Source organism: Fusarium oxysporum, chromosome I (assembly GCF_013085055.1).
Source record: "Fusarium oxysporum Fo47 chromosome I, complete sequence".
Lineage (NCBI taxonomy): Eukaryota > Fungi > Ascomycota > Sordariomycetes > Hypocreales > Nectriaceae > Fusarium > Fusarium oxysporum.
This window is the reverse complement of record NC_072840.1, coordinates 5,083,670-5,106,982: the sequence shown is the minus strand read 5'-3', so window position 1 is coordinate 5,106,982 and position 23,313 is coordinate 5,083,670. Positions and strand designations below refer to the sequence as shown.

Sequence of the window (23,313 nt, the reverse complement as noted above, 5' to 3'; positions counted from 1 at the left end):
GCTGATAAAAGAGGGAGATGAAGAGAGACGTATCCAGGGTCAGGGGTGACGAGTAAAGCAAAGCAAGGTCAGGTAAGGCAAGTCAAGATATGGAGAAGAGGGCTGGCACTAACACCGGAACTGAGACGAGGTATACCTTTTCCAACATTGAGTACAGTAGCATCCATCCGTCGAGACACCATAGGCTACCTTGGTTTGTGTCGATGGCGGCGTACAGTAGTTTCCATTGTGGGCTTAGAAGTGCAAATAACGCCTCTGTCCCGCCCTCGAGACATAGTCTCGTTTCTTGTACCATATAAAAATGGTATTGCATGGTATGTTCTATGAATGTACCAACTCGAATAATGATCCGAGATGGTGTAGTGCCGGCCGCTATCCAGTCTCTTAGTGCGCTTGAGGGCTACTAACGCTCTGGTCCCATTACTGTATTTCGCTGCACCTCGCCTTGGCTTTGGCAACTTGCCGTTCGGTGTAATTGTGTAGGGGCTATCTCGTCGTTCAGCCCCATGTTACAAGACTTTTTCCCTGGAGTCATCGAATGTTTTTTGGTTTGTCTTTATTCCTAAAGCATTAACCAGGCCAGCTAGTCCAGGCTAGAGCACATTAGAGGGGAGGGACATTTTGGCACGCACTACCTTAGAGGCACCCTCTCCTCTGCAAGTTCCAGGACGTTGAACCAGTCTACGGCGGCGGATGGGGACGGGGACAGGGGGAACAGAAGCCGAGGAGTCTAAACCAGTTGATGGCGTCTAGTTTGGGGCGTCAAGGCAAGGGATGGCAGATCCCTCTAAATGCGCCGCTGTCTTTTGCTCTGCGGAGGTGGAATTGGGAGCGGTCACTGGCTGGAAGGCTGAATAACGACTGATTGACTGGCTACATATACAGTGCAGTATGCATGAATCAACGCTAGTAGAATTGTTCATCGGGAATGGGATCAGGATTTAGTGAAAACGGACGACGCATATCCAGGTTGACGGTTATTGAGCCAGCTGCTTGGAATCTGTGGCGGAGAAAGAGGGGACCGGACCGCCTCCAAGGACGGACGGACGACCAGACACCTGGTTACAGATCGAGAAGAAGGAACCCAAAATTAAGTTGCCTCCGTCTTCAGCACCACAGGCTCCGGTTGGAGCCGAAGGGTGCTTAACCTGTAACATTGGCTCGTCCTGCTGTTGCGTTTGAGGTCTGAGATGAGGCATTGGCCAGAGGAAGAGTGTGGGCGTGTTGCAGAGGGAGGGACAGTCCATAGTAGGTCGAGAGAGACAAAGAGAGGGTCATTGTGGGCGTATGAGATGAGATCCAAAGTGGATACCACCGAGGTTCATTACTTGCTGAGACTGAGACGGGGGACGCAGGCTCTTGGCTTGGCTTGGGAAAGCGCCGCGGCCGGGGTCGGGCAGGCTCAGGCTCAGCCCGCAGGGCCCCTCCCTCCCTACTCTTTAGTGGGCATTTCCATGATAAATGAAGCTAGATCAAAGTGCGATAGTGGTCCTTGCGGTTTTCTCTTTTAGAGACAAGACAAGACGGACGGGATGGACCAGCCTGACCAGTTCACCGGAGCGTTGGAGATTGGGTAGAAAATGAACAGTGGACAACAGGTAGTGGATCCGTCCACTGTAAAAGTCGATCACAGACGGGTTCTTGGCTGGATTTCATAACTTTGAAATGGTTGTCTAGCGTCTAACGGTACTCTCTGCTTCTGCGTCTGCTTCTGCTTATGCTTCTGCTCTGCTTCTGGCCTCTGCCACTGGAGACAGAACTTCGTAATCGAGCAAGCCACCAACTTGGTGGTACAGAGCCTAACAGTCTAATCCGTCACACACCAAGTCATCATATGTAACTTCAAGCCTCTCTTGATGCCTTATCGCAACCAAAGACCTCCAAAGCCGGCATATCCATGTCCGTCGGTATGAGGGCAGGGGTTCTTATGCAGGCAGTTGTAATGATCAGCCACTGCTAAGAAGAGAACAGGGGTTCTGCTTGACCAGATATTCCCCCACCAAAGACATGTTGCCAGTAACTCTCCAGAGTCGAGTCGAGGTCAATCAATTACATCAGAAAAGAGAGGATCGTCGGTGAGCAGGTGATCATCACTATCTCTTATATCCAGTCAGTATTCCCATGCACCATGACTCGACAAATCCTTCTGACAGGTGTCGTCGGCGATTAAATAAACTTGCCTCTGACGGCACTTGGGACGTTGGACAAGACGGGAGTTAAACCAAACGGCGGGGATCCAGTAATGTTGGCAATCTGTAAACACCAGCACCAGTACTTCACCAACATGGGCCACAGGGTTCGTGCCGGTCCTGGGCGCTCGTGTCACACCTCGTTTCGTTCACCAACGTCCATTCCTGGCCTAAAGACGTCCGAGCAGAGGCCCGAACAGGTAACGGCGTTCAGATCCGGAGGTACAGATTAACCTTTTTGCAAGTGCTTAGAGGCTCGCGATACGGAGTCGGAGTGAAGCAATTTCCAACTGCAAAAGGCCATAGAACAAGCCATCAACAGGAGCATTCCAAGGGTGGACAACATTGCATTGATTTGAGGAGGAACCATGACGTGTAAATACGTATTTTCTACACTGAAATGGACAGAACGCCAGGCCATAAAACCTATCAAGATCTCTGCTCCACCACCCACAGTAAAAACCCTTGTCAAACCCGGCTGATTGTTCACGCCGTTCCTGACTTGGCTTTTTACACGCAGCGCTACACAAGCAGTGACCTGCCCAACCTTTGTTTAATCCTTGTCTCTAAGCCAAAGTCCATAAATCAATCGAGCCTTGCCCACGCTCCTGGCTCCAACTTGAAAGCCACGGAACGGCAGGGGCCCCAACTGGGCTCCCACTATCAAGGCGAGTCCCTGTTGCAATACAGCATCCTGCATGCCGGTTACCGCACCCTTGAACGCCTCCTCAACGCGGATCAAACCCTGCAGCCTCTGTTTATTTCCTAAGTTTTACTACCAATGCACAACTCACACACCATCTTTGCTACTACTGAAGCGCGATCTCATCTCATGTCGTCTCGTCTCTAATCCTCTCGCCCCTTGAAATATTAAATTTGTTGAAGGTTTGTCCGTAGGGCCTGGTTGTGCAATGAGATTAAGTGTTTGTGGTTGATAGTTGAGAGTGGGCTACGTTAATGCTGATTTGCCGAATTACTCTGAGACCCCAACGTTTCGAACGCCTCCTCCACATCGCTCAGCCAACAACTGGAGAATGAGATTAATCCCAAGCGTTGATCCCTTTGGACTAAGATTTGACAGAAGTCACCCAGCCCAGCCTATCTAAGTTGACACGCAGCAGGGTCTGTGCAACTGACCTGTCTCATTTTCATCCTCAGGGCTGAAGCTAGCTGTTGAGGTGAAGACATCAATGCAGCCCTGCTCCCCTTAGATAAAACCAAGTGATCAACGGCCTCTCAGAGCACAACACCATCTCCCCGGAGTATTTGCATTAAATATGGCTGCTAGCTTTGAGTGCTGATCAGCTGGCGATGCATGCACGGGCCCTCTCACCTCCCCTGACGCCAAGTCAGCGGTCTAGGTGATGATAGCTCTGAGGAGTACACAAAACCACATTGTAGCGAACCGCGACAGTATAGGCCAGACTATTGAGCATCCCCTGTTCAGTCGGTATGGTGTGTTCCTTTTGGGCCAGAAGCATGAACGGTTGATGGAAAAATGACGACTGCTCACCAAGGCGCCACTCCAATAACTACGCGTTAACTATGCCCCGGGGTAGCAGAAACATGAGTCTGAAACAGAAGCCAGGCATGAGAAACGAGAATAGTCAAAAGTGGTAGTGATTTCTTCGGTTCCTCCATGTAAACATCCATATTCAGGGTATGCTTGCGATCTCGCAAACTATGTTTGTTTCTTCCTATGTCTATTCCCCCAGCAATGGCAGATAATAGGAGTTACTATAGTCCGAAAATCACGGATAAATGCCAGAGCCAGGCTAGCAACGTATTTTTGAGGCTACCTCTACACGTTATGAGATAGGTAGTGATAGACACCCTTGAATCCTGGATTAGAGTTTAGAATTGGGGCAAGAGGCTGGCTACGGTTGCATTTATCGACCCCACATGCTTGGCTTATCACCAGTCGGCTTGGTTTGCGGACCGAGAGTTCTTCAGGACCAGCACAAATTCATTCTCCGACCCTTCCAGGGTCAACCCAGAAGACGCAATGCGCTGATCATCTGGACTACACTGTGAGGCTCGCAGTGTCGTACCCGGAGACCCTGCTCCTACTCCGTTTTGCACAACTTGTTCCTCGGCCGAGTTTGTTTCCGAAAGCAACTTGTGCAAAACGTACATTGAAACAATTCAGTGAGGGGATCCCTGGCCATCTGCAACATGCCCGTGAAGATCACTCGACCGGCATCACCCTGCCTGATTTGCGAGGCATGACCCGGAATGGCAAACCTTACGATGTAACGGTAGCGATGCCTTCGACTCTCGATAGCTGCAGTTGCTTACGGGTACTCCATCTCACCGCTTCCCACAGCCACCTGCACCTGTGCTCTCGATCCTGCAGCACCAGAAAGGCACTCGTGATGTGATGTCCCGAGCTTTGGGAAGATTGGTGCAGACACTCTGCGGGAATTATCAATGCATATGCGCCACGCTAGTTTCGATGATTGAATATGACATTCGCCAAGGATCCCACAGGCTGGAGATTGTTGGCTCACAACAACACATTTTCAGTTGTGCCGAATTGAGAACATGCTCTTGGTTCGAGTATTCAGTGGCGCAATCCATCTTCAGTTGTGTCCGCTGTCATTCCCTCCTGCGGGCTGCGGCTCAGCTATAATGCGGCTGTAATATTATCGTGAGCTAACTGAGGGCGGCCTATTGTGGGCGTTCCGGTACGGCTGGTTTGAGAAATGAGCATATGTCTTTGTTCTAGCCGTTGCATGTCGTTAGGAATTTCTGATAGGTCTGTTCGCTTACGGGTTTATCCTGCTCTGGGTACTGTTCTGGCCAGATCGTTCTGTGGCTTGTTGATATTGGATCACTTTCATCATCATTAGCATACGAAACACTCAACTTCGTAACTAAGCTAACGCAAAGCACTCAGACATGTCTGTTATGACCTCTATTATGCCGATAAGCGCGAGATCCTCGATGCGCTTTGACAGATGTTGAACATATCTACAGTGCATGACGTTTTGAATGTAGTCTGTGAGTTGCTGACACCAGTGCAGGAAGCATGATGCCAACGATGCCATCTGAATAAGCCTCAACTCCAGAAGAAATGAAGCACCTCCCCGGAGATATTTCTTCCGGAGTTTGAGTACATACCTTACTCAACTGTGCCTGTGGCTGCGGCGTATTCAAGGCTGAATGATCTGTGCCAATATAATGACATTCGGGCCAGGTGCGATCGAATGAAGCATGAACGTCCATTGGCAGGAGCTATCGATCTGGTCTATTACCAGAAAGTGACGTTTGAGGCGGCCACATCACGGGTCAGCAGGTGCTCGTTCAAGTTTCATTACAGGCGAGGCAAGCAGATTGACCCTCATACAAATCATCACCAGAAGCAAATGATACCGTCATCACTTTCTGGGCCTCTCTTGGCTCTGAGAGGGCCTCAAAGGCATTGATCTGATAGCCGTACAGCCAGATTCCGTTGCGACCAGCATGCACAGACTTAAAGTGCAGTGTTTGTTTTACGTTGATCTTTTTTTAACCACAACTACCGTGCGTTATCGTTACATGTCACCAAGCCCACAGAAATCACATGCAGGGTCAGATCTGAAGCGCTTTTCTGGCTGAGAAGAGCGTTGAGGTGTGTCTAGTCTACGTCAATCTCAGCCCTGCAAACTCCAGGCTCTGGGCCATGAACTGACTTGGGACCAGCTCCAAACAACGGTGGATTTAGCATTGGCTGGCTGCCACGTGCCACATGCCTGTCCACGCCAATCGGAAGGAACCGTCCAGAGGAGCCGGTCAGATCGTCAATGAGCCTGAGCTCTCTTTGCATTGACCTGGATATTTCTATTTCCAAGTGAGTGTTGGAAAGGGACAAGAGGCCAACGTACAGCAAACCGCTGGTCTGCCATTGTCCAAGGCCAGTAGCACTGGAATTATCATGAACTCGCATGGCTTGATAATTTGGCTGCCTAAGCGGCTCGCTCTCCTTGGCGGCCCATTAGGTGAAATTGGCTACTCGAAACTACTCGTATTGGATCTTCATTGTTTGTTTCCCTTTCTTTCTTTTTTTCGCACCCATTCTCAAACTGTCTTGGCGGCCACTCACTGGTTCACCGGTCGAGACGGCAAGAAACAAACACGGCCAATGAGGCACGGGCCAATAGTTCCAAGATTGTCTCTCATCTCCGAGACCAAAACGATGGTATTGTGCACTACCTGCTGGTTCCGGGAACCGCACCTTTAAGCTGTCAGCTGGGGCCAACTGTCCCTGGGCCCTGACCGACACTAATCAGGCACCGTCAAAGATGTTTCAGCAACGATCTCGACCTTGATGTTTATCCGTTACTTGGGCGCGGAACGACCATGGAATTGGTACCGACATGACTCGGGTGCCCCAAGCTATGAAGTTGGTTAGTGGATCAGGATCACAACATTTGGCCCCTTGAGACTGAAGACTTGAATTCCCAAGACCTCATGTCTTCGTTTCACCAAAACAGAAAGCATTTTGCTAGCCTGGTCTCAACTAATTCATCTCTACGGGCTATGGCAGATTGATCAACATGACCAGGGGGCATAGTGGCTAGATAATGCCTTCGAACGAGTCTTGGATATTGGAAATGAGTTTAGACACGGAACTTCTGCTGCACTCAATCTCTCAACCCAAGTTACAATACTGCACTTTGATTGGCGCCTTTTTACGACTCGTGGAGTCATTCTTGGTCCTCTGAACGTCGAGAGCCAGCCACTCATTCAGTCCTGTGCCTGGAAACCCCACGAAAGGTTATATACAAGGATGCTACAAGCTGGAGTGCAATCTCGCTGCTATTTACTTCCAACATGCCCGGCTAACGAAGTAATCCTGGCTATTTTATAGAGTCGCATTGCAGAACAAGAATATCAGCAATGGACAGGCTTATCTAAAGTCTGAATCGTGTCCAGCTTGGCGGGACGTCGAGTGCAATGGCAGGGATCCAGCTGAACCACTAGCAATCCTAGCCGAACTGACAGGTGGGGGCTTACTCTGCGTTTCGGCTCTTGGAACAGGGTCCTGGTTCGAGTGATCTCCAACTTGAAGATCATATCCCCAACTCGAATCAAGTCACGAGTGTAACTTCAGCTCGCAAACTAGGTCCTTTTTGGGCGCTGCCTAACAAGGTTGGGACCTGGTTTTGCACCAGGGGCACAAAACTCTCAAGACTGACAAGGGTGTCAACTTCAACCATGTCGGAAATCTTATGTTTGACTGCCGGCTTGTAACCGTTGTGTGACTATGCGACGTTACAGCCTCATGACTGAATGAATAACAGCAAGGAATTAAGGTCGTATCAATCGTAAAGTTTTCGACAAGCACCCCGGATTATTGTTGATTATGCAAATCTTCGCCACCACGCTCCACTAGCCTCGGATACTGTGTGCGAAATGACGGGACAAATTTCGTCAGATGTATATTGATCATTGATGAAAGACAGTAGCGCGATAGTCGTGCGTAACCGGAGCAAATACTACGCAACAACTGCCTACAACTGCCTACAACTGCCTACAACTGCCTACAACTGCCTACAACTGCCTACAACTGCCTACAACTGCCTACAACTGCCTACAACTGCCGTTCTACGATTGACGCGAGTGTACTAAAGGCAGTCTCGGCAGTGCATTACACGATGATCTCTTTTAAGCCCTACCGTTGAAACACCACACGTGGCTCTCAGGACCGGGAAATGAAGGGTCCAATCGGCAACATCGGGACACGGTATCCATATCGTTTCATTCCATGCAGGACCGGACTGACCTTATCGTGGATCTATCAGTACGCTGGTCCATCACAACAGACAGCCCGAGTCATTCAAGCGTTTGATATTACGCTAAGCCGCGGACTTTGGAGCATATTTACACCATTTTGGGTCTGGAATAACGCACGAACATGTCCCTTGAGGTGAACGGCACCAGGATTGCAGTGTGTTTGACACTGGAACAAACCGAGGCACGGAGCGGACCGCAGGATAACTGTCACCACCCGACTCGTTGCCGATGGAGCGACCCTCTTTAGGATATGACAATGAAAAAAAGAGGAGCGACGGATGATCAAGATCCTTGGATGAAATTTATGTGATGCCGCCGGCATCTGCATGGCGCAGGCGTGGGACCAGTTCAAATACCGCGGCGACGGCGGTAAATCATCAACCTGCTGGTGCTGATCAACTTCCAAGCAAGCGAATGGGTGCTTGTCAACACTTGTATCGACATTATATCCATATAATGCTTGCAAATAGAGTGTACTTGCCCTGCAGTGGCATGGTATCACATTGAAGGGGAAAGGAAACAGGGTTGCGTTAATATCCATCATATGCCTCAAACAATACGAAGAGGAGTGAAGGCCTACAAAATTTCCAACCTTGGGCGACCTCGCTCTTAGCGCGGCAACGCACTGTCTGTTCGCTGTCGCCCTAAATGGATCTGTGTTTTGGCGTGACATGGCAGCTGGGTTGCTGCTGATCGTTTGATCCCGATGAGATGAGCAATCGGCCGAGTCGAGCTCACAGACATTTGCCCCTGACACTTGTGGGGAGCGGAAAACATCAAGCAGAGCAGAACCTGAGAACATCCAGGTAGAGCTCACGCCCTCTACCCTTGCAAGCGAAACTTGTGCTAGGTGTGGCGAGTCATGAACTCACACCATTTCTTCGAGTTCATAATGTTGATATCCCCACTAAAGCTTCGTTTCTTCGACGATGTGTATACTTGTTCGAGATCTAGGGTGGTTTCAGTGGTTCGCAGCTCCTCAGACCGGAACGTCCAGTGTTCCGTTGTCGATCTGCCAAGTGCCTCGAGGTCTTCGACTTCAGAATCGCATGTTTGAAACAAGGAAGAACGGAAACGATTGAGTTTGCCAACCGCATCACAGTAGTGTGAACGGTAAACTCAGTTGACGATTGCTTCTGCCGTTCGCCACTGTAGTTGGGTCAAGGCTGACAGATATCCTGCAGGGGACTCAAACATGTACAGATCCAGAGAATGATTCAGGTTCAGGATGTCTTTTCCCTGGCACGTTGGCGGGTACTGTACCAGGGAATATTCAGTCACGTCATTAAATTCCTTGTCGAACTACCCTAAAGAACAATTTAATATCATGCCGTGAGTCAATACGCAGCAAGACCCTCATGACCAACCGGCACGGATGAGTTGGCACAGATGTGGACCATAACGGAAAGAAACAGACGTTGTTGCTACAAGGAAGCAATACAGCGGCACAAGGAAAAGCAAGTTTTCAACAAGTTCCTCCAGCATAATCGTCGAGTCCCTTGCAGTGAGGCATATCAAATGAGGGGCCTTGGACGGCACAACTCTCATCAGAAATTGGGTATTCATTCAACTTCCAATTTGCACGATGATCAATTGATCGAGAATCTTGCGCCAAGGCTCGCCCGACCTGCACTGCTTTTTGCACATTGTTGCCTGAACAGGCCTTGTTACCAAGTGTCATTTCGAATCCCCACACGATATTGATATAAGCAGGGTTGCAGATTTGCAGCCCCAGCCCAGCCTCGCTCAGTTCAACTTGGTCTATCGCTTGACTCTTGATAATTGACTGGGCTTCGAACCTGGCAGAACGGAGTATGCTCACAGTCTTTCAACGACATGACTCGATAAAAACAATTGCGTGCCGTTCCACGAGTCCACAATTATTGCACCTGACCATTCACTATTGTTCTTCTGACGGACTCACTCCTTGTTCCCGCCGAAATGTGACATATGACAGAAAGCTAGCTGTCTAGGGACCCCCGGATCTCAGCAACATATCACAAAACGTCACCCCGACATGGGTGGCTTAATACGAGAATCTCAGAACCTACAGTACGTGAACAGAAACAATGGCGACAGGGGAAAAGGCAACGTCTATCTTGTCTGGTTCAATGGATTAACACTTATTGGGGGGTTAGGCGCCTTTTCCCGCCCTTTACCACACGCCCGCCATACTCTCGAGGTTGCAGCAATCCCCTCAACGTGCATAAAATCCTGGACGCGGATCTTCTCAGTTGGAGAAGTCCATACTCTGCGTTACATCGAAGAGGGGGCTAAGCGGCTCGGGGTTAGCCCTTGCCATGGTAGCTATACCGGTGCCTACAATGATGCCCTGTTCTATCTGCTCTACGACGTCGCGTTCGCCTCGCCATCTTTCCATCCCCTGAATAATAGTCGGTATATGGTCAACCATACAGAGTATTGGTGCCTGCATGCCTCTATATTGACTATATTGACCGTAATATTATCCTCTGCGAACTAGGGATTTCCTTGTCTATCAGGTCTCCTAGGTCCATACCCAGATTCCTATGCGGAACCGCAATATAAAATTCGCTAAAACAAATTGCTGGAGCTGCTTTCGTCCTGACTAGGAGATGGAAACGAATCGGTGAGCTCTCCTTTGGTTACTCGTGATCCCTTATCCTTCTTGCGCTTCCCAAGGGTGTTGATCAGGTGTGAGGGACTTGTGTCTTCTCAACTGACCGCGTGGTTACCTGAACCAAGCATGAGTTGTCGATTATGATATTCCACCACGAATCCTTCTGGGTCACATCGTGAGCTCTCTAGCTCCTATATTCAGCTGCCAATTGACCAGCTAAACCCACTAAAGGACGATCATGCCGCAATCTCACCGTTTGACAGCTTGACTCGTCACCAACAACGCGCAACTTTCCCGGTTTCCTGTCAACCCTGTTTTTCTTTTCCCTTGAAACTATCGGTAGTTGAGGAGGCGGACGCAACCAATCTAACGGGCTGTTTGAAGATCAACGGCATATCCAGTTCGAACTTGTTCGCTTAATTTGGACCAAGGCCTCCAGCTCAAGACATCGATCTATCAAATTTCGATGTAATAAATCTTGGAAACGGTGAGATAGGCTGGCACTTTTGATAACTCTTTAGACTGAGACATGCTCTAAACCTTACTACAGGTTCTAGTGTCGAGTAAGTCGTCAAGTCACCTTCCTTTCTACCCTTGCTGGCCCAGAACTCCAGCAGAGCCCTTGGCGTATCTCGACGTTTAGTTGGTCCAAGTTGAAGTAACAGGCTACTACTGATTGAGTAAGTGAGTCGAAGATGCCTGTACTCTGTCACTCTCACCCTGTTCTGCAATGCACCATGATCAGCCATCACACGCTATTCGGATGAGAGCGAACCCTACAGTGTGCCAGGATCAGGCAGATCTTGAGACATGTCTTCTGCGTGTCGAATCCCGCCGGCTCCGAAGCAATACTTCACTGGATAACGTTTGTCGTTCACGTAACGGTTACGGGCTTGAGGAAGGGCATGAAACAAAACTATACCAAACGAGAATGCCGCTTCCCATTCCGGGCACGACATACATATTGCACAGGAGGCCATCTCCTCTCTCATGCATGAGAATCCAGCACGAACAGGAACATGCGTGAATGACTACCTAGGCCTAGAACAGCCGGTTGACTATTTCCGCCTCATCTTCGTCCTCGTTCTTCCCCCTGTATGAGAACAAAACATGGGCCCTGGTACAGGAACCTTGAAGATCAGCACGGCAACTATGTAGAGTTTGCACCCTAGCCACTGTAACCTTCTCCAAACCATGCGGCGTGGCTGTAGGTCTGATTTCCGCGGCGCGAGATAGGATGGAATACGTGATAGCAGCGATAGGCAGGCTTATGAGACATGGCTTTATGTCAGTAACTGCAGACTCGTACGACTTGCAGTTTGGCTGCACCCACGAGTCCTTCTTATCTTAAGAGAAGCGAAGTGATGGGCTGGGGGTGTTTGAGCTGTTGTGATCACAATACCACCCACACTGCATAGGCGGCAGTTATACATTGATTACTCTTTTACGTCAAAACTTGGTCAATACCTGTTAACCAAACATGACTCTTATTCATGGACGAATGGTAGGCATCAAATGTCATCTCGAAACGATGATAGGGGTATTACTCGTGGCCATAGTGTCATAGAGATGCCATTTGCGAGCTCACTCCCGAAAAGGGTTGAGCGAATCTATCTGTCTTTCTGTGGGAGCCAACTGTTGAAGGCCGTGTTCGTCTCACTTCTTTCTATCTATCCATCTAGCAGCGCTTACTCTCGGTTCTGTTGTCCTCAAGGGCCGCCACCATTGATCGTCAACTCGTCCAACTTCTCCTTGAGCTCGTGATCCGGCTTCAGGGTACCATTTGTTCCATTCTCGCCGTTGACGGGCTCAGTGGGCGTTTCCCCGCTTGTCAACCCCTTTCTGATGGCAAGGACACTGTCGACGATGACTGCATCGATGCCTTGCTTGACTTGACGCTGCCATGACGGTTAGCAAAATCGACATACATCTTTCTGTGTGTGCTTAGACTTACCCGAACCATCTCAGGATCGTTATTTAATGTGCCGTAGCTGAAGCAGACGATTCCGTTCTCTTTGACGATCTTGATGAGGCGAGGGCTGTTGACGAAAGGCTCTGCGGCAGCAACAATACCCAACAGGTTCCAGCGTCTCGCGAATCGAATGGCCTCCTGTAAGGATGATGCGCGTATATCACAGACTTCACAGCAGCCTGCGTCTGTCAAGAAAAGGATGGGGATGGAAGGCTGCTTATAACTTAGACAAAGGCAGATGTCGGGGTTGAAAGAGCTGAAGATGATGTGACGTTCTCCAGCAAGGTCGTAGACCTTGGAGAGTACTGTGTCGCAGAATGAGTTGAGCTCTACTGCATACGTGTCCATCTCATGCTCTTCACTCTCGTGAAGCATAGGGTACTTCATCTCGATATTGAAGCCAGTTTCTTGAGGAAGTTCTCGGAAGAGCTCCTCAAGAGTGGCGAAAGGAGCTTGAATAAAGTTTCCTCTCGTGTTGCCCTTGAAGCCCTTATCCTTGAAGTCCTTTGTGTGTTTCATGCGTTCATCCAACTCATCAGGTCCACTGCCAGCGAACCCCATAGATTGCGAGCGTTTTGGTGTTAGGCTGTTGCTACGAGCCCGGAAATCACCTGGCTCGCCCGTGGGTGCAGGCTTCTTTCTTGATTGTTGCTTGGAATCTCGATTCTTGTCGGGGTTGATGTGCAAGAATTGCTCCAGTGTCAAGGTATGGACTGGTGCATCAATACCTGTCTCACTGACGAGGAAGTCGTGATAGATGACCGGAACATGGTCCTTGGTCAGTTGAACATCAAACTCGACATATTGAGCTCCAAGATTAGCCGCAGCAATGAAGGACGGCAGAGTATTCTCTCCCAGCTGGAGAGACCTGTTACTTGTCAAGTTCTTGCCGAGTCCGCGGTGACCAATCACCATGGTTGACTCCAGCTTCTTCCAGTACGTCTGTCTCGAAGTGATTTCCATATTGGGGTGGTGGAAAGGGGTGATGACCAAGAAGTTGAAGTTGACGGTTCCAATGACATCGAAGCTGCTTGACATGATGGGAACACAAACATCTCCCTGCAGGTTCATGCGGCTGGATCCCAGTGTTTGTCTGACAGAAGACAAGAGCGCCACGGCACGCCCAACCTTGTGCTTGTCGTTGCCCGAGTAAGTCGGGACGATATCGAAAAGGAGCTTCACCTTGCCCGCATCTGTTGTCGTGAAAACGACAGGTTCAGTGGCAATGCTGTCATGCACCGGGAGATCGATGATGGTGGGCTCACCACTGGCACCAGTAGCAGATACAACGATCGATAGAGCGGTGTCAAGTTGTGTGTTATGAGCTTCGGTAAGTGGAACACGATCCAAACTGACCGGTTCAATGTTCTTTCGCATGTCCATCGATCCCAGACTGACAAGTACAAGGCTCTCATTGGTCAAGTATCGATGACCGAAGCTCTTGATAGCAGCATCAGGAGCACGCGAGCCATTGTTGATTCCGTTACCATTTGAGCGACGTTCGCCGATAGATGACATGTCCGAGGGAGTTGGCTGCAATGTGTCGACAGGTCGGGTTGGGGGCGATTCGATCTCAACATCGTTGGTCTCGAGCAGTCGCGCAATGTCCATATGACCTCTCAGCGCAGCATGCTCTCTCGCCGTCCAGCCTGATGAATCAAGGCGGGTGATGTCCGCTCCAGCTTCTACCAGAAGTTCTGCAACGTTGTACTTGCCATCCACAGCGGCAACATGAAGAGGAGTCCATGAGTAGGTGCTCTCTGTAGCTTCGAGATCCGCCTTTTGATCCGCAGTTCCTTTCAGGATAATCCGAGCACACTCTTCATGCCCGAATCTAGCTGCGACGTGAAGAGCAGTCTCGTCTGTCTTGTCCCTCCAGTTAATATCAACGCCGGCATCAATCAGAAGCTGTACGATAACACTGTAGTTGGACTTGGTAGCGATGGCTAGCACAGCACCCGATTTGGAGATAGACTTTCGAATTTCGGCTTTGTACGGGCTGCTTCCCTCCCAATTCTCGCCCTGCAGCAGAGCTTGAGTGGTCAATGGATGGCCCCCAACAACGCTGAGATGGAGGGGTGCATAGCCATCGTTATCCTGCCACTCAGGTGTATCAATTCCATCCTTGACGTGGAATTGGTCCCATTGCTGCATCTTGGACATAATGATTTGACACACGACCACAATGCCAAACTGAGCTGCGTAATGGAGCGGCATGCGCCCGAAGGAGTCACGGCTCTTGAGCGCAACCCTCTGCTCTGGTCGCAGTTGCTCAAGCAAAAAGATAAATAGTTGGACAGCCTCGTCATCCTTGGTCAAAAGTAGAGACTCCTTCTGGTTCAGTGACTTGGGCGCCTTAGATGTTGCCAGACCAGGCTCGAGGTGCTTGTTACTGAATTGTGACCCTGCAGGGACGGGTCGAGATTTTGAGTCCTGCTCTCCTTCGGGAACAGATTTTGTCCGGCCAATATGAATCACCAGACGATGAATACAGTTACGAGCGTTGATATCATCTGGCTCGTCCAGACTTTTGAGGTTGCTTAGCAGAAACGCCAGGCATGTTTTCGAACGCGAGGAAATAGATCGCTGTAAGAGACCCAGCATTAGCGGCTGCGCGCCTTCTTCGATGACATTGCTCGTTTTGAGGCCAGCCTCGAGGGCAGGAACATCGTCGTTGCGTACAGCCTGGTCAAGGGCATCGAGCTGAGCTTGAGGCAGGCTCAGCATACCCTTGGCTGAAGCACGACCCAGGGAGCGAGTCGAGTGCTCAGACATTGTGTCATCGAAAGTCTGGGCTTCTGACAGCACAGACATCCACTTGTTAATCTCATCGAGAAGTCTTGTTGTGTTTGCTTGTTTGGCGAAGGGCTTAACCTTGACCTTGGTATCAATATAAGGACCCTGTGTGACAAGGTCCGGAACCTTCTTGTCGAGCTTCTTTGTGATCTTGACGAAGCCCTTGTGGTTAATCTCACCAAACCATTGCAAATTTCTGAACTGACTTCTCAGCTCAAGCAGAGCTCCCATAACTTCCTCCACTTCATCCTGATCCAGGGTAGCGACTACATCGACGGTTCGTCCATATCGGTTCTGGAGGAGGTTCAGACGGCGACAAAATTCTGCGTATTTCTTGTTGTAGAAAAAGTCGACATCTTCGAGGTTTCGATCAAGCGCGAAAAAGAATTCTGCATCGAGGGTTAGGGGAGAGGCTCAGTGTGCGACACCAAGAGTCGTCAAAGCCGCCCACCTGCAGGATCCACCTTTTCTCCATTCCTTGCTTTCTCTGCTGCTGCTTTCACAAGCTTCTTGAGGCCCTTGTAGTTGATATACGAGCCCGCCCACTCGGGGACCTGGTTGCGCGGTAGGCTAGAGAGAGCAGTGAGTCGGTTGTGTTAAGAAAAGCGCATATTGCATGAGTACTCACTTTCTTCCGAATTTCATGCTGCGTAGATCGCTAATCGGAGTAACAAAGAAGATAAGAAAAATCGATCGGGAAGTAACGCGACCGTAGCGCGGAAAGGTTGTGTTGGTGTAGAAGAGCTTGCTTTCACAGCACACCGCGTTTCGACAATTTATAGTTGTCCAACACAGGAAGCTTCTTGTCGCCAGGCGCAATCACAGAAACCGTGTCAACAACCAAGCTGATAACCGTTTTTTTTTTTTTTTTCCTTTTGTCTTTCCCGGTCAAATGCAACACAAATGCTTATCCTCGCAGGCCAGTGACGTCAAAGTAAGTTGCGCGCGGTGCACAATCAAGAGTAATCAGTGCCTTGACCAAGAGGTGACAGAGCAAGTGACGTATAACTCATGGGAACCTCTTCGAGACACCAAGAGGGTATGACAAAGATGTAGAAAAAGAGGAAGAAGGAAAAAGAGAGGAATGACGAAGCTACTGGAGATATGCGATGGAGAAATGACTGGGACTGACCGGATCCTATTCTCACTCGCTCGCTCACACAAGCAGAATCTTAAGAACAAAGCCTAGAAACAAAAAAAGAACAAGGCCAAACTGATTCTTGAAACAACATTCGTCGATCCGATAGATGATGGATCCTATGGATTTGATGTGATCCATCCAATGTGGGGAAAAAGGTACCTGCTTGTCGCACTGACATTTTGGGGTAGCTCAAAGTACCGCCTCGTACTTGCTCTGCTGTACCTGGGCTGTACCAAGCTGCACCAGGACCCCTAAGAAAATGGAGTCGAGCCTGCCAATCCAATTGGCCCCGTGGACCCCTTACGGCCTCGTGACTGGACGGCACGATTCAGGGCGCACCCACTGAAGAGGTCGCATCGTGACCCCTTGGAACCTGTCAAGTTCCAGGGACGGACAATGCGGCTGGAGTTTTTGATAAATACAGTGTCAGCTGACGAGGAAACTCACTATAGATTGCAGTTAAGGTTGCAGACCGCCATTGTTGGCTGGGCTCCTTTCTCAAAGAGTGTTAGATACTGTGCTACAAATACCAATTGTCAACTCATGACCAGGGGATTGCCCACGATGACGAACGGAAACGCTTAGTGGCGGCGCTCTTGGCTGCACACTCACGCATTAAACTCAGGCGTGGCCGAGGTCACTGTTACAATACCAAGCTTATGATAAGACGACATGCTGCTACCTGTTTAACTACTGGGAATGATAAGCTTCTTCAAAAAGTATGTCATGCTGATAAAGTCATGGTACGTTTATAATTCATGTTTCTATGCTGATGCAGGTTCTAATATGCTGGCGCCATACGATGCAACACACAAAAGGAATGCATGTAAGTGAGACGATCAAAAGTATGTTACATGCGGCTCATCGCTTTCAATTCCTAACCAAAACTCGCCCTCTGCAAATATCCCACTTGCTGCTCTGTCACAGGCCATGCCGTTAGCCGCATTGGCCTTGCTCTCAAAGTGCGCTCTGCTGCATTTGCATTCATCCGCTTAACCGTTGTTGCCTTGTGAGCCGAGATTATATCCAGCCCCTCATCTCGTAAAAACCTCCCGGCTTCTGCCTTGCCTTGCTCCTCTGGTGTATCTCGCCTTAATTCTTGCACCTCCTCATTGATATTGCCGCTCTCAGCGCGGCTATTATTCGAACCTTGAAAGGACTTGCATTCCGTAATACCTCTCTCCACTCGTTCTGAAAGAGGAAGCTGTGACATAACTTCCATGATCTCCCCATCCAACTCCACTGTTTGATCCGCCGCGGCGTTTCCAATGTGGAAGGCCATTGACATACGGAACTCAGGTGAAAATTCAGGATAGAGTAGTTTGCTCTCGATGGAGCGTGTCGTCTTTCCAACCAAGTCTTGTTCTTTCCAAAGCGCTTCGATCTGGAGTAGCCTTCTTTTTGAAGCGCTGACAGGGTCTGAAGCCGAATCCCGAGTCTGTGCACTTGACCCTTGCATATCGATTTGAGATGTCAAGTCTGCGCTTGCCAGATCACTCAGGAACTTGTAGAAATCGTAACGTGATATAGACAAATTGTGGAGAGTCGATGTGGGCACTTCGCCGCTTGCATCTCGAAGACCAGCGAGGTCGAGAAGAACCCGCACCCGGCTGATCAGGTAAGAAGTGTCTTGATCCCTCCCGAGAAGCATCGAAGTCCATGTAATTGAACAGTCAGTGAAACCTTGGATGAGGCGCACAGCAGATCTCCAGTCAAGAGCCACAATACACTCATCAAACAACTGCCTGATCACATGCGTGCTGAGCACAACCTTGGCCTTCATGCACGTCACGAAAAACTCAGCAGCCTGATCAAAGAGCCTCATGTGTAAAAGGCCTTGAATGGCAGCCTCAATGAGAGGCTTGTCCAATGGCGCATGCTCCCAGAAATAGTCGCCCGTCTGGGTCCATGTCTGAACCTTGTAGCTCTTGCGCCTTTCGTCAACTGCTCCATCATACGTTTCGTCCGCCAGTCTTCGTCTCAGTTTGGCGCCCGTCTCGCCATCGAGACCAGCGAGACTTGCAAGACTGCGCAAGAAGCGACCATGGTTGCCTGAATTTTTGTAGTGATTCAAGATGGCAACAAACGTTGATGGGGTTGGTCTTAGTCGGCGGTAGTAGTAGAAGGAGTTGACTACTGGCTCTGATAGATACTTGTAGCCATGCTTATCGAAAGCAACGATCAACGTGTTGTACGTGTGCATATCGGCTGGATATGCAGATACAAGCAGATTATAACACACTCTACCCACCTTCTCCTTGAGGCTCAGCGTTGACCCAACGACTTTGCGAAGATCAGAGTTCAGATCGACCCGGTTCTTTATCACCCTCTCAGGATCATTCTCCACGAGATATCTGAAAGAAGTCTTGTCATTTGCCAGCTGCATGGCCTCGTCGAAGCTGGGGCTCGGCAAATTGGACTTGTCATGGGCATTGGCACGTTTGAGTAATTGTTGAACGAGATGGCTGAGCGTCCGTCCGGCGTTATGGAGTTGTTTGGTATTTAACGGGGTTCTTTGACGGATGCCAACATCTGTTTCTTCGCGCATGATGACTTGCTCAAGGCGATCGTAGTCCGTACGCCTAAGAGCATCCATCGTTGCTTGGTCGGGGCACTCGTACTCCTCGGTATGTACTCGGTTCAAGAACTCATCGATTCGGATGGTAGCAGGGTTGTAAATCTCCTTCATATATGGTCGGTTTGTGTATAGACTCTTGATGGCCCCCCATAATTGATCCATCTGGTGTAGAGTCACTTCGTTCTGGGCGGAGTCAATGCCATTCGTCGTCTGGCTCGCTTCGAGGTTCCGGAGTTGCAGCTGTGCCAATTCACGCCTTGTCTCCTCCAATTGCCGGTCCAATTCCTGCCTTCGGTCCTCCTTCCGTACGGCATCGACAATGGCGGCAGTCGCAAACATGGAGCTGTAGCATGCTGTGAAGATATCGGCAAAGGTGACTTTTCGTGGTCGAGCCGCGGTTGTCACTCGCCGGCCGAGAGAGCTCACGACGGATTCGCAGGCGCGACATCCGCAGCGATGAACCTGGCCGGCCCTCGACCACAAAGCCTGCATTTTAAGTGGCGGTCTGAAGCTCAGGACATCGCTCTGGAGCGATTGAGGGTCGTTGCTGTCGGCAATCGTTCAATTGAGGTGTTTCATGGAGCCATCATCAATCAAGAAATTGGCCAGTCACAGATCATTCGATTATTGAAGTCACGTGGGGTTTATGCCTGGTTGACCGCGGGTGCAGCTGGAATGCGCTATCGTCACACCCCCACCACATCCCACTAGAAGCTCATCGATACTGGAGCTCTTGAAACGACTGTATTTTGCTTCTAAAGCTTACATCGTCTAAGAATTCCATACCCAATTACAAAACTTATCATCTCGGTTCCTTCTCACCTTTCACAGCATGTTTGCTCTGTATCTCACAGCTGACTTGCAAGGGTATGTACTAACAGCTTTTTGCCAACTCAAGCGAGCTTCACTGACGTGAGGGGCAACCTCAATATGACAGGGTCACAAACTTGCGCCCTGACGATACTCAAGACAACCCTTTTTGGTACATGTTCAAGGTTCAGTGTACTTCTTGTCGAGAGACTCATGCCAACCATGTTGGAGTCAACCGATTTGTACGTAACGGCTCGCCAGATTGGAAACGGTATACTAATTACCTTCTGAAGGAGACCAATGAGATGAGTGGAAGTCGAGGAGAGGCCAACTTTGTATGGAAGTGCAAGAACTGCAAGGTAACCTATTTGATATCAAATTGGTTTCATCTTACTAACATTGTGTAAGCGAGAGTCGTCAGCCTCTGTTAAGGCTGGACCTTTCCCTTATGAGCAAACTGAACCAGCCAAGCCTCAAAAGATCCTCGAGTTCGACTGCAGAGGCCTCGAGTTCACCGAGTTCAAGGCTGAGGTATGTGAATTAATGAGTGGATAGAGAGCATACTAACGAACTGTTAGGGTGAATGGCTGGCCGAGGGCGTCGAGACAGGAACCAAGTTTACTGGCATCGACTTGGAGGAGGGCGAGTGGTTCGAATACGACGAGAAGTCTAACGAGGAAGTAAGCATCAATGATGTCAAGTGGGAAGTCCGCCGCTCTTGAGATGACTTGAAGTTCGATATGTGTTGGTGTTGGGTTGAGCTGTTTGGTGTTTTGGAGCGTGCGGGCAGAGATGTTGTGTTATTTGGACAGGATAGAGAAGCCATATAAATGAGATGCATTCGAGTAGGCTCGAGGAATGAGATTCCCCTACAACATAGTCATAAGCAAAACAGCTTCGAATGTGAAAGATATAAGTTGCTGGTTTATTATCCCCTGCCTGATACATTGTACGTTGTCAACGATTTGGCCAATCATATCCCCAAAATATATCTTATCAGACCCGCTTTCACCATCATGTCTTGTCCGCAAAGGTTCCTTCAAGCGACCTGAGCTTCAATCTCGAATCAACTTCAACAATCAAAAGATTCTGAAGCCCCAGATTTCCAAAATGGCAGTATCAGAACTTCCAGGAACTATCGATTTTCTCACCGATGCAGCACATCTCCTACGGGCCACGGCCCCAGAGACTTCTGCTCATCTCATGAGCCAACGCGGCCATCTTCTCCAGCAATATGGCGTAATACTTTCAGACGTTCAGCGACAACACGTATGCGGAGGCTGTGGAATCATCATGATCCCAGGTCAAGAAGCAACACTGAAGTTAGATGCTCGAAAAAGTCTTCATAGGAAGGCTAAGAGCAAAAAGTCAAGCGGCAACTCGACCCCTCAACCAACAGAAGATCTTCAGGGACCCTGCAAGATTTTGCACTGCGACAACTGCCAACGAGACACCAAGATTGTTATGCCGCCTCCAGGACCAGCTGTGAGGCGAAAGACAGCACAGTCGAAAGTCAAGAAAGTTTCGACACCTGTTGACCAGCCCAAACAAACTTTGAATGCTAGCAGCAAGAAAAGAGCTAAAAATCGAAAGGCTGGTCTACAAGCCTTGCTTTCAGGACAAAAGCAACAAACAACGAATCCACTCAGTCTTTCTCACTTTATGAAATGAGAAATATCAGTGGACGCCTTGCCATCATGACTTCTATCCATCTCATGGATAGAGTCAATCGGATGAATCTAGGCCCGCTATCCTGAGTCATCGCCGCAGGTGTGTCCCGAACGTTCTAGCGCCTGCCTGCCTCCAAAGTCTGCACCCTGGAACCCCATGACATAACTGGGCTTGCCCCTCCAAAAATTTCATGACCCCTCCATGGATTCAACCACCAAAAGAAGATTGGATTTTCAAGATTCGATCCCAGCAGACAAAAAATTAAAAATGGCTACCGAAGACACAACCAAGCAGACTCCCGAGGAGTTCTTCCAGAGCATCGGCGACAAGGTTAACAAACTTGCGCCTGCTGCTGTTGATGCCCAAAATGCCGACGACGACGAGCGCGCTGTCGAAGAGATTGAGTCTCTGTGCATGAACTGCGGCAAGAATGTGAGTCAACACATGGTCGAACAAATCGCATAGGAATCTAGCTAACAGGACTGTATAGGGTGTCACCAGACTTCTTCTCACTGCGATCCCCTACTTCCGCGAGGTCGTTATCATGTCCTTCTCCTGCGAGCACTGCCACACCCAGAACAACGAGATCCAGGCTGCCGGAACCGTCCAGCCCAAGGGAACCCACTACGAGCTGCGTTTGACAGACCTCGCCGACTTTTCGCGACAGGTTGTCAAGTCCGATACCTCCACCGTCAAGTTCATCGAGCTGGATCTCGAGATTCCTGCTGGCCGTGGCCAGCTTACAAATGTCGAGGGTCTCCTGACCACTGTCATTGAGGACCTTGAGATGGGACAAGAGGCGCGAAAGGAGCAGGCTCCCGAGGTGTATGTCAAGGTTGCTGAGATCATCGCCAAGGGTCGCGCCATGTTGATGGGCGACTCATTTCCCTTCCGTGTCTGGGTCGATGACCCTGCCGGAAACTCGTTCATCGCCCCTGATCTCAAGGATGGTGTTGGAAAGTGGGAGAAGCACGAATATGCCCGAACTGCTGAACAGAACGCCGCCCTTGGTCTCTCCGACTCCGACGCTAATGCTCAGCAACCGCAAAACCCTGGCTTGACTGCTGATGGTGAAATCATCCCCAACGAAGTCTACAGCTTTCCCGCGACATGCCCTGGCTGCATGCATCCTTGCACCACACACATGAAGATGGTCGATATTCCCCACTTCAAGCAAGTTGTTCTCATGTCCACCGTGTGTGACGACTGCGGCTACCGCTCCAACGATGTCAAGACAGGTGGTGAGATTCCTGAAAAGGGCGAGAAGATCATCCTCGAAGTCAGCGACGGCGCCGACCTGGCACGTGATATTCTCAAGAGTGAGACTTGTGGCCTTGAGTGCCCCGAGCTTAAGCTCCAGGTCAACCCCGGCACCCTGGGTGGTCGCTTCACTACTGTTGAAGGTCTCCTGACCCAGGTCCGTGGTGATCTTCACTCTCAGATCTTCGAGGCCGACGGCTCGGGCCAGGGTGGTGACTCCCTCGCCAGCGACGAGAAGTCTCAATGGACCGCCTTCTTTGACGGTCTTGATGCCGCCATCCGTGGCGAGAAGCCCTTCACAATTATCCTTACCGACCCCTTCGCCAGCAGCTACGTTCAGCCTCTCGTAGACCCCCCTGCTCCCGACCCCAAGATTCACCGTGAGAACTATACCCGCACAGATGAGGAAGAGGAGGAGCTTGGTCTCAAGGACATGAAGTTGGAGAACTACGGAGAGCAGGAGGAGGATAAGAAGGGGAAAGAGGGAAAGGAGACCGAGACTGCCGCTGAGAGGTAGCA

General features: G+C 49.9%; 5 protein-coding genes across 5 annotated transcripts; 2 read left to right on the top strand and 3 right to left on the bottom strand.

Annotated features, from left to right (window-relative positions):
- Positions 1 to 7,702: 7,702 nt before the first annotated feature.
- On the bottom strand, positions 7,703 to 8,842 carry FOBCDRAFT_213099 (uncharacterized protein). The gene has a single exon (XM_059609352.1). It carries the CDS (start codon positions 8,767 to 8,769, stop codon positions 8,011 to 8,013), a length of 759 nt encoding a protein of 252 aa, XP_059466622.1. The 5' UTR covers positions 8,770 to 8,842; the 3' UTR covers positions 7,703 to 8,010.
- Positions 8,843 to 12,050: 3,208 nt separating this feature from the next.
- FOBCDRAFT_213093 (glycerophosphocholine phosphodiesterase) lies at positions 12,051 to 15,904 on the bottom strand. The gene is made up of 3 exons (XM_031194439.3): positions 15,786 to 15,904; positions 12,521 to 15,723; positions 12,051 to 12,464 (listed from the first exon to the last, which is right to left on the bottom strand). The coding sequence occupies exons 2-3, from the start codon at positions 15,563 to 15,565 to the stop codon at positions 12,276 to 12,278; spliced, it is 3,234 nt and encodes a 1,077-aa protein (XP_031029177.3). The 5' UTR covers positions 15,566 to 15,723; positions 15,786 to 15,904; the 3' UTR covers positions 12,051 to 12,275.
- Positions 15,905 to 17,183: 1,279 nt separating this feature from the next.
- FOBCDRAFT_213089 (uncharacterized protein) lies at positions 17,184 to 19,639 on the bottom strand. The gene has a single exon (XM_031194434.3). It carries the CDS (start codon positions 19,543 to 19,545, stop codon positions 17,353 to 17,355), a length of 2,193 nt encoding a protein of 730 aa, XP_031029172.2. The 5' UTR covers positions 19,546 to 19,639; the 3' UTR covers positions 17,184 to 17,352.
- Positions 19,640 to 19,885: 246 nt separating this feature from the next.
- FOBCDRAFT_284530 (uncharacterized protein) lies at positions 19,886 to 21,665 on the top strand (the record flags this gene model as incomplete). The annotated part of the gene is made up of 7 exons (XM_059611660.1): positions 19,886 to 19,920; positions 19,991 to 20,105; positions 20,157 to 20,222; positions 20,272 to 20,394; positions 20,442 to 20,543; positions 20,713 to 20,812; positions 20,864 to 21,665. 7 exons carry the CDS (start codon positions 19,886 to 19,888, stop codon positions 21,532 to 21,534), a joined length of 1,212 nt encoding a protein of 403 aa, XP_059466621.1. The 3' UTR covers positions 21,535 to 21,665.
- Positions 21,666 to 21,801: 136 nt separating this feature from the next.
- On the top strand, positions 21,802 to 23,311 carry FOBCDRAFT_195597 (ZPR1 zinc-finger domain-containing protein; the record flags this gene model as incomplete). The annotated part of the gene is made up of 2 exons (XM_059608819.1): positions 21,802 to 21,966; positions 22,025 to 23,311. The coding sequence occupies 2 exons, from the start codon at positions 21,802 to 21,804 to the stop codon at positions 23,309 to 23,311; spliced, it is 1,452 nt and encodes a 483-aa protein (XP_059466620.1).
- Positions 23,312 to 23,313: the final 2 nt, after the last annotated feature.

Coding starts and splice junctions, on each gene's coding strand:
- FOBCDRAFT_213093 (XM_031194439.3), bottom strand. CDS start 15,565: ATGGGAGCTCTGCTTGAGCTGAGAAGTCAGTTCAGAAATTTGCAATGG. Junction 12,465..12,520: donor ACGATCCTGAGATGGTTCGG/GTAAGTCTAAGC, acceptor CCGTCATGGCAG/CGTCAAGTCAAGCAAGGCAT.
- FOBCDRAFT_213099 (XM_059609352.1), bottom strand. CDS start 8,769: ATGTTCTCAGGTTCTGCTCTGCTTGATGTTTTCCGCTCCCCACAAGTG.
- FOBCDRAFT_213089 (XM_031194434.3), bottom strand. CDS start 19,545: ATGCAGGCTTTGTGGTCGAGGGCCGGCCAGGTTCATCGCTGCGGATGT.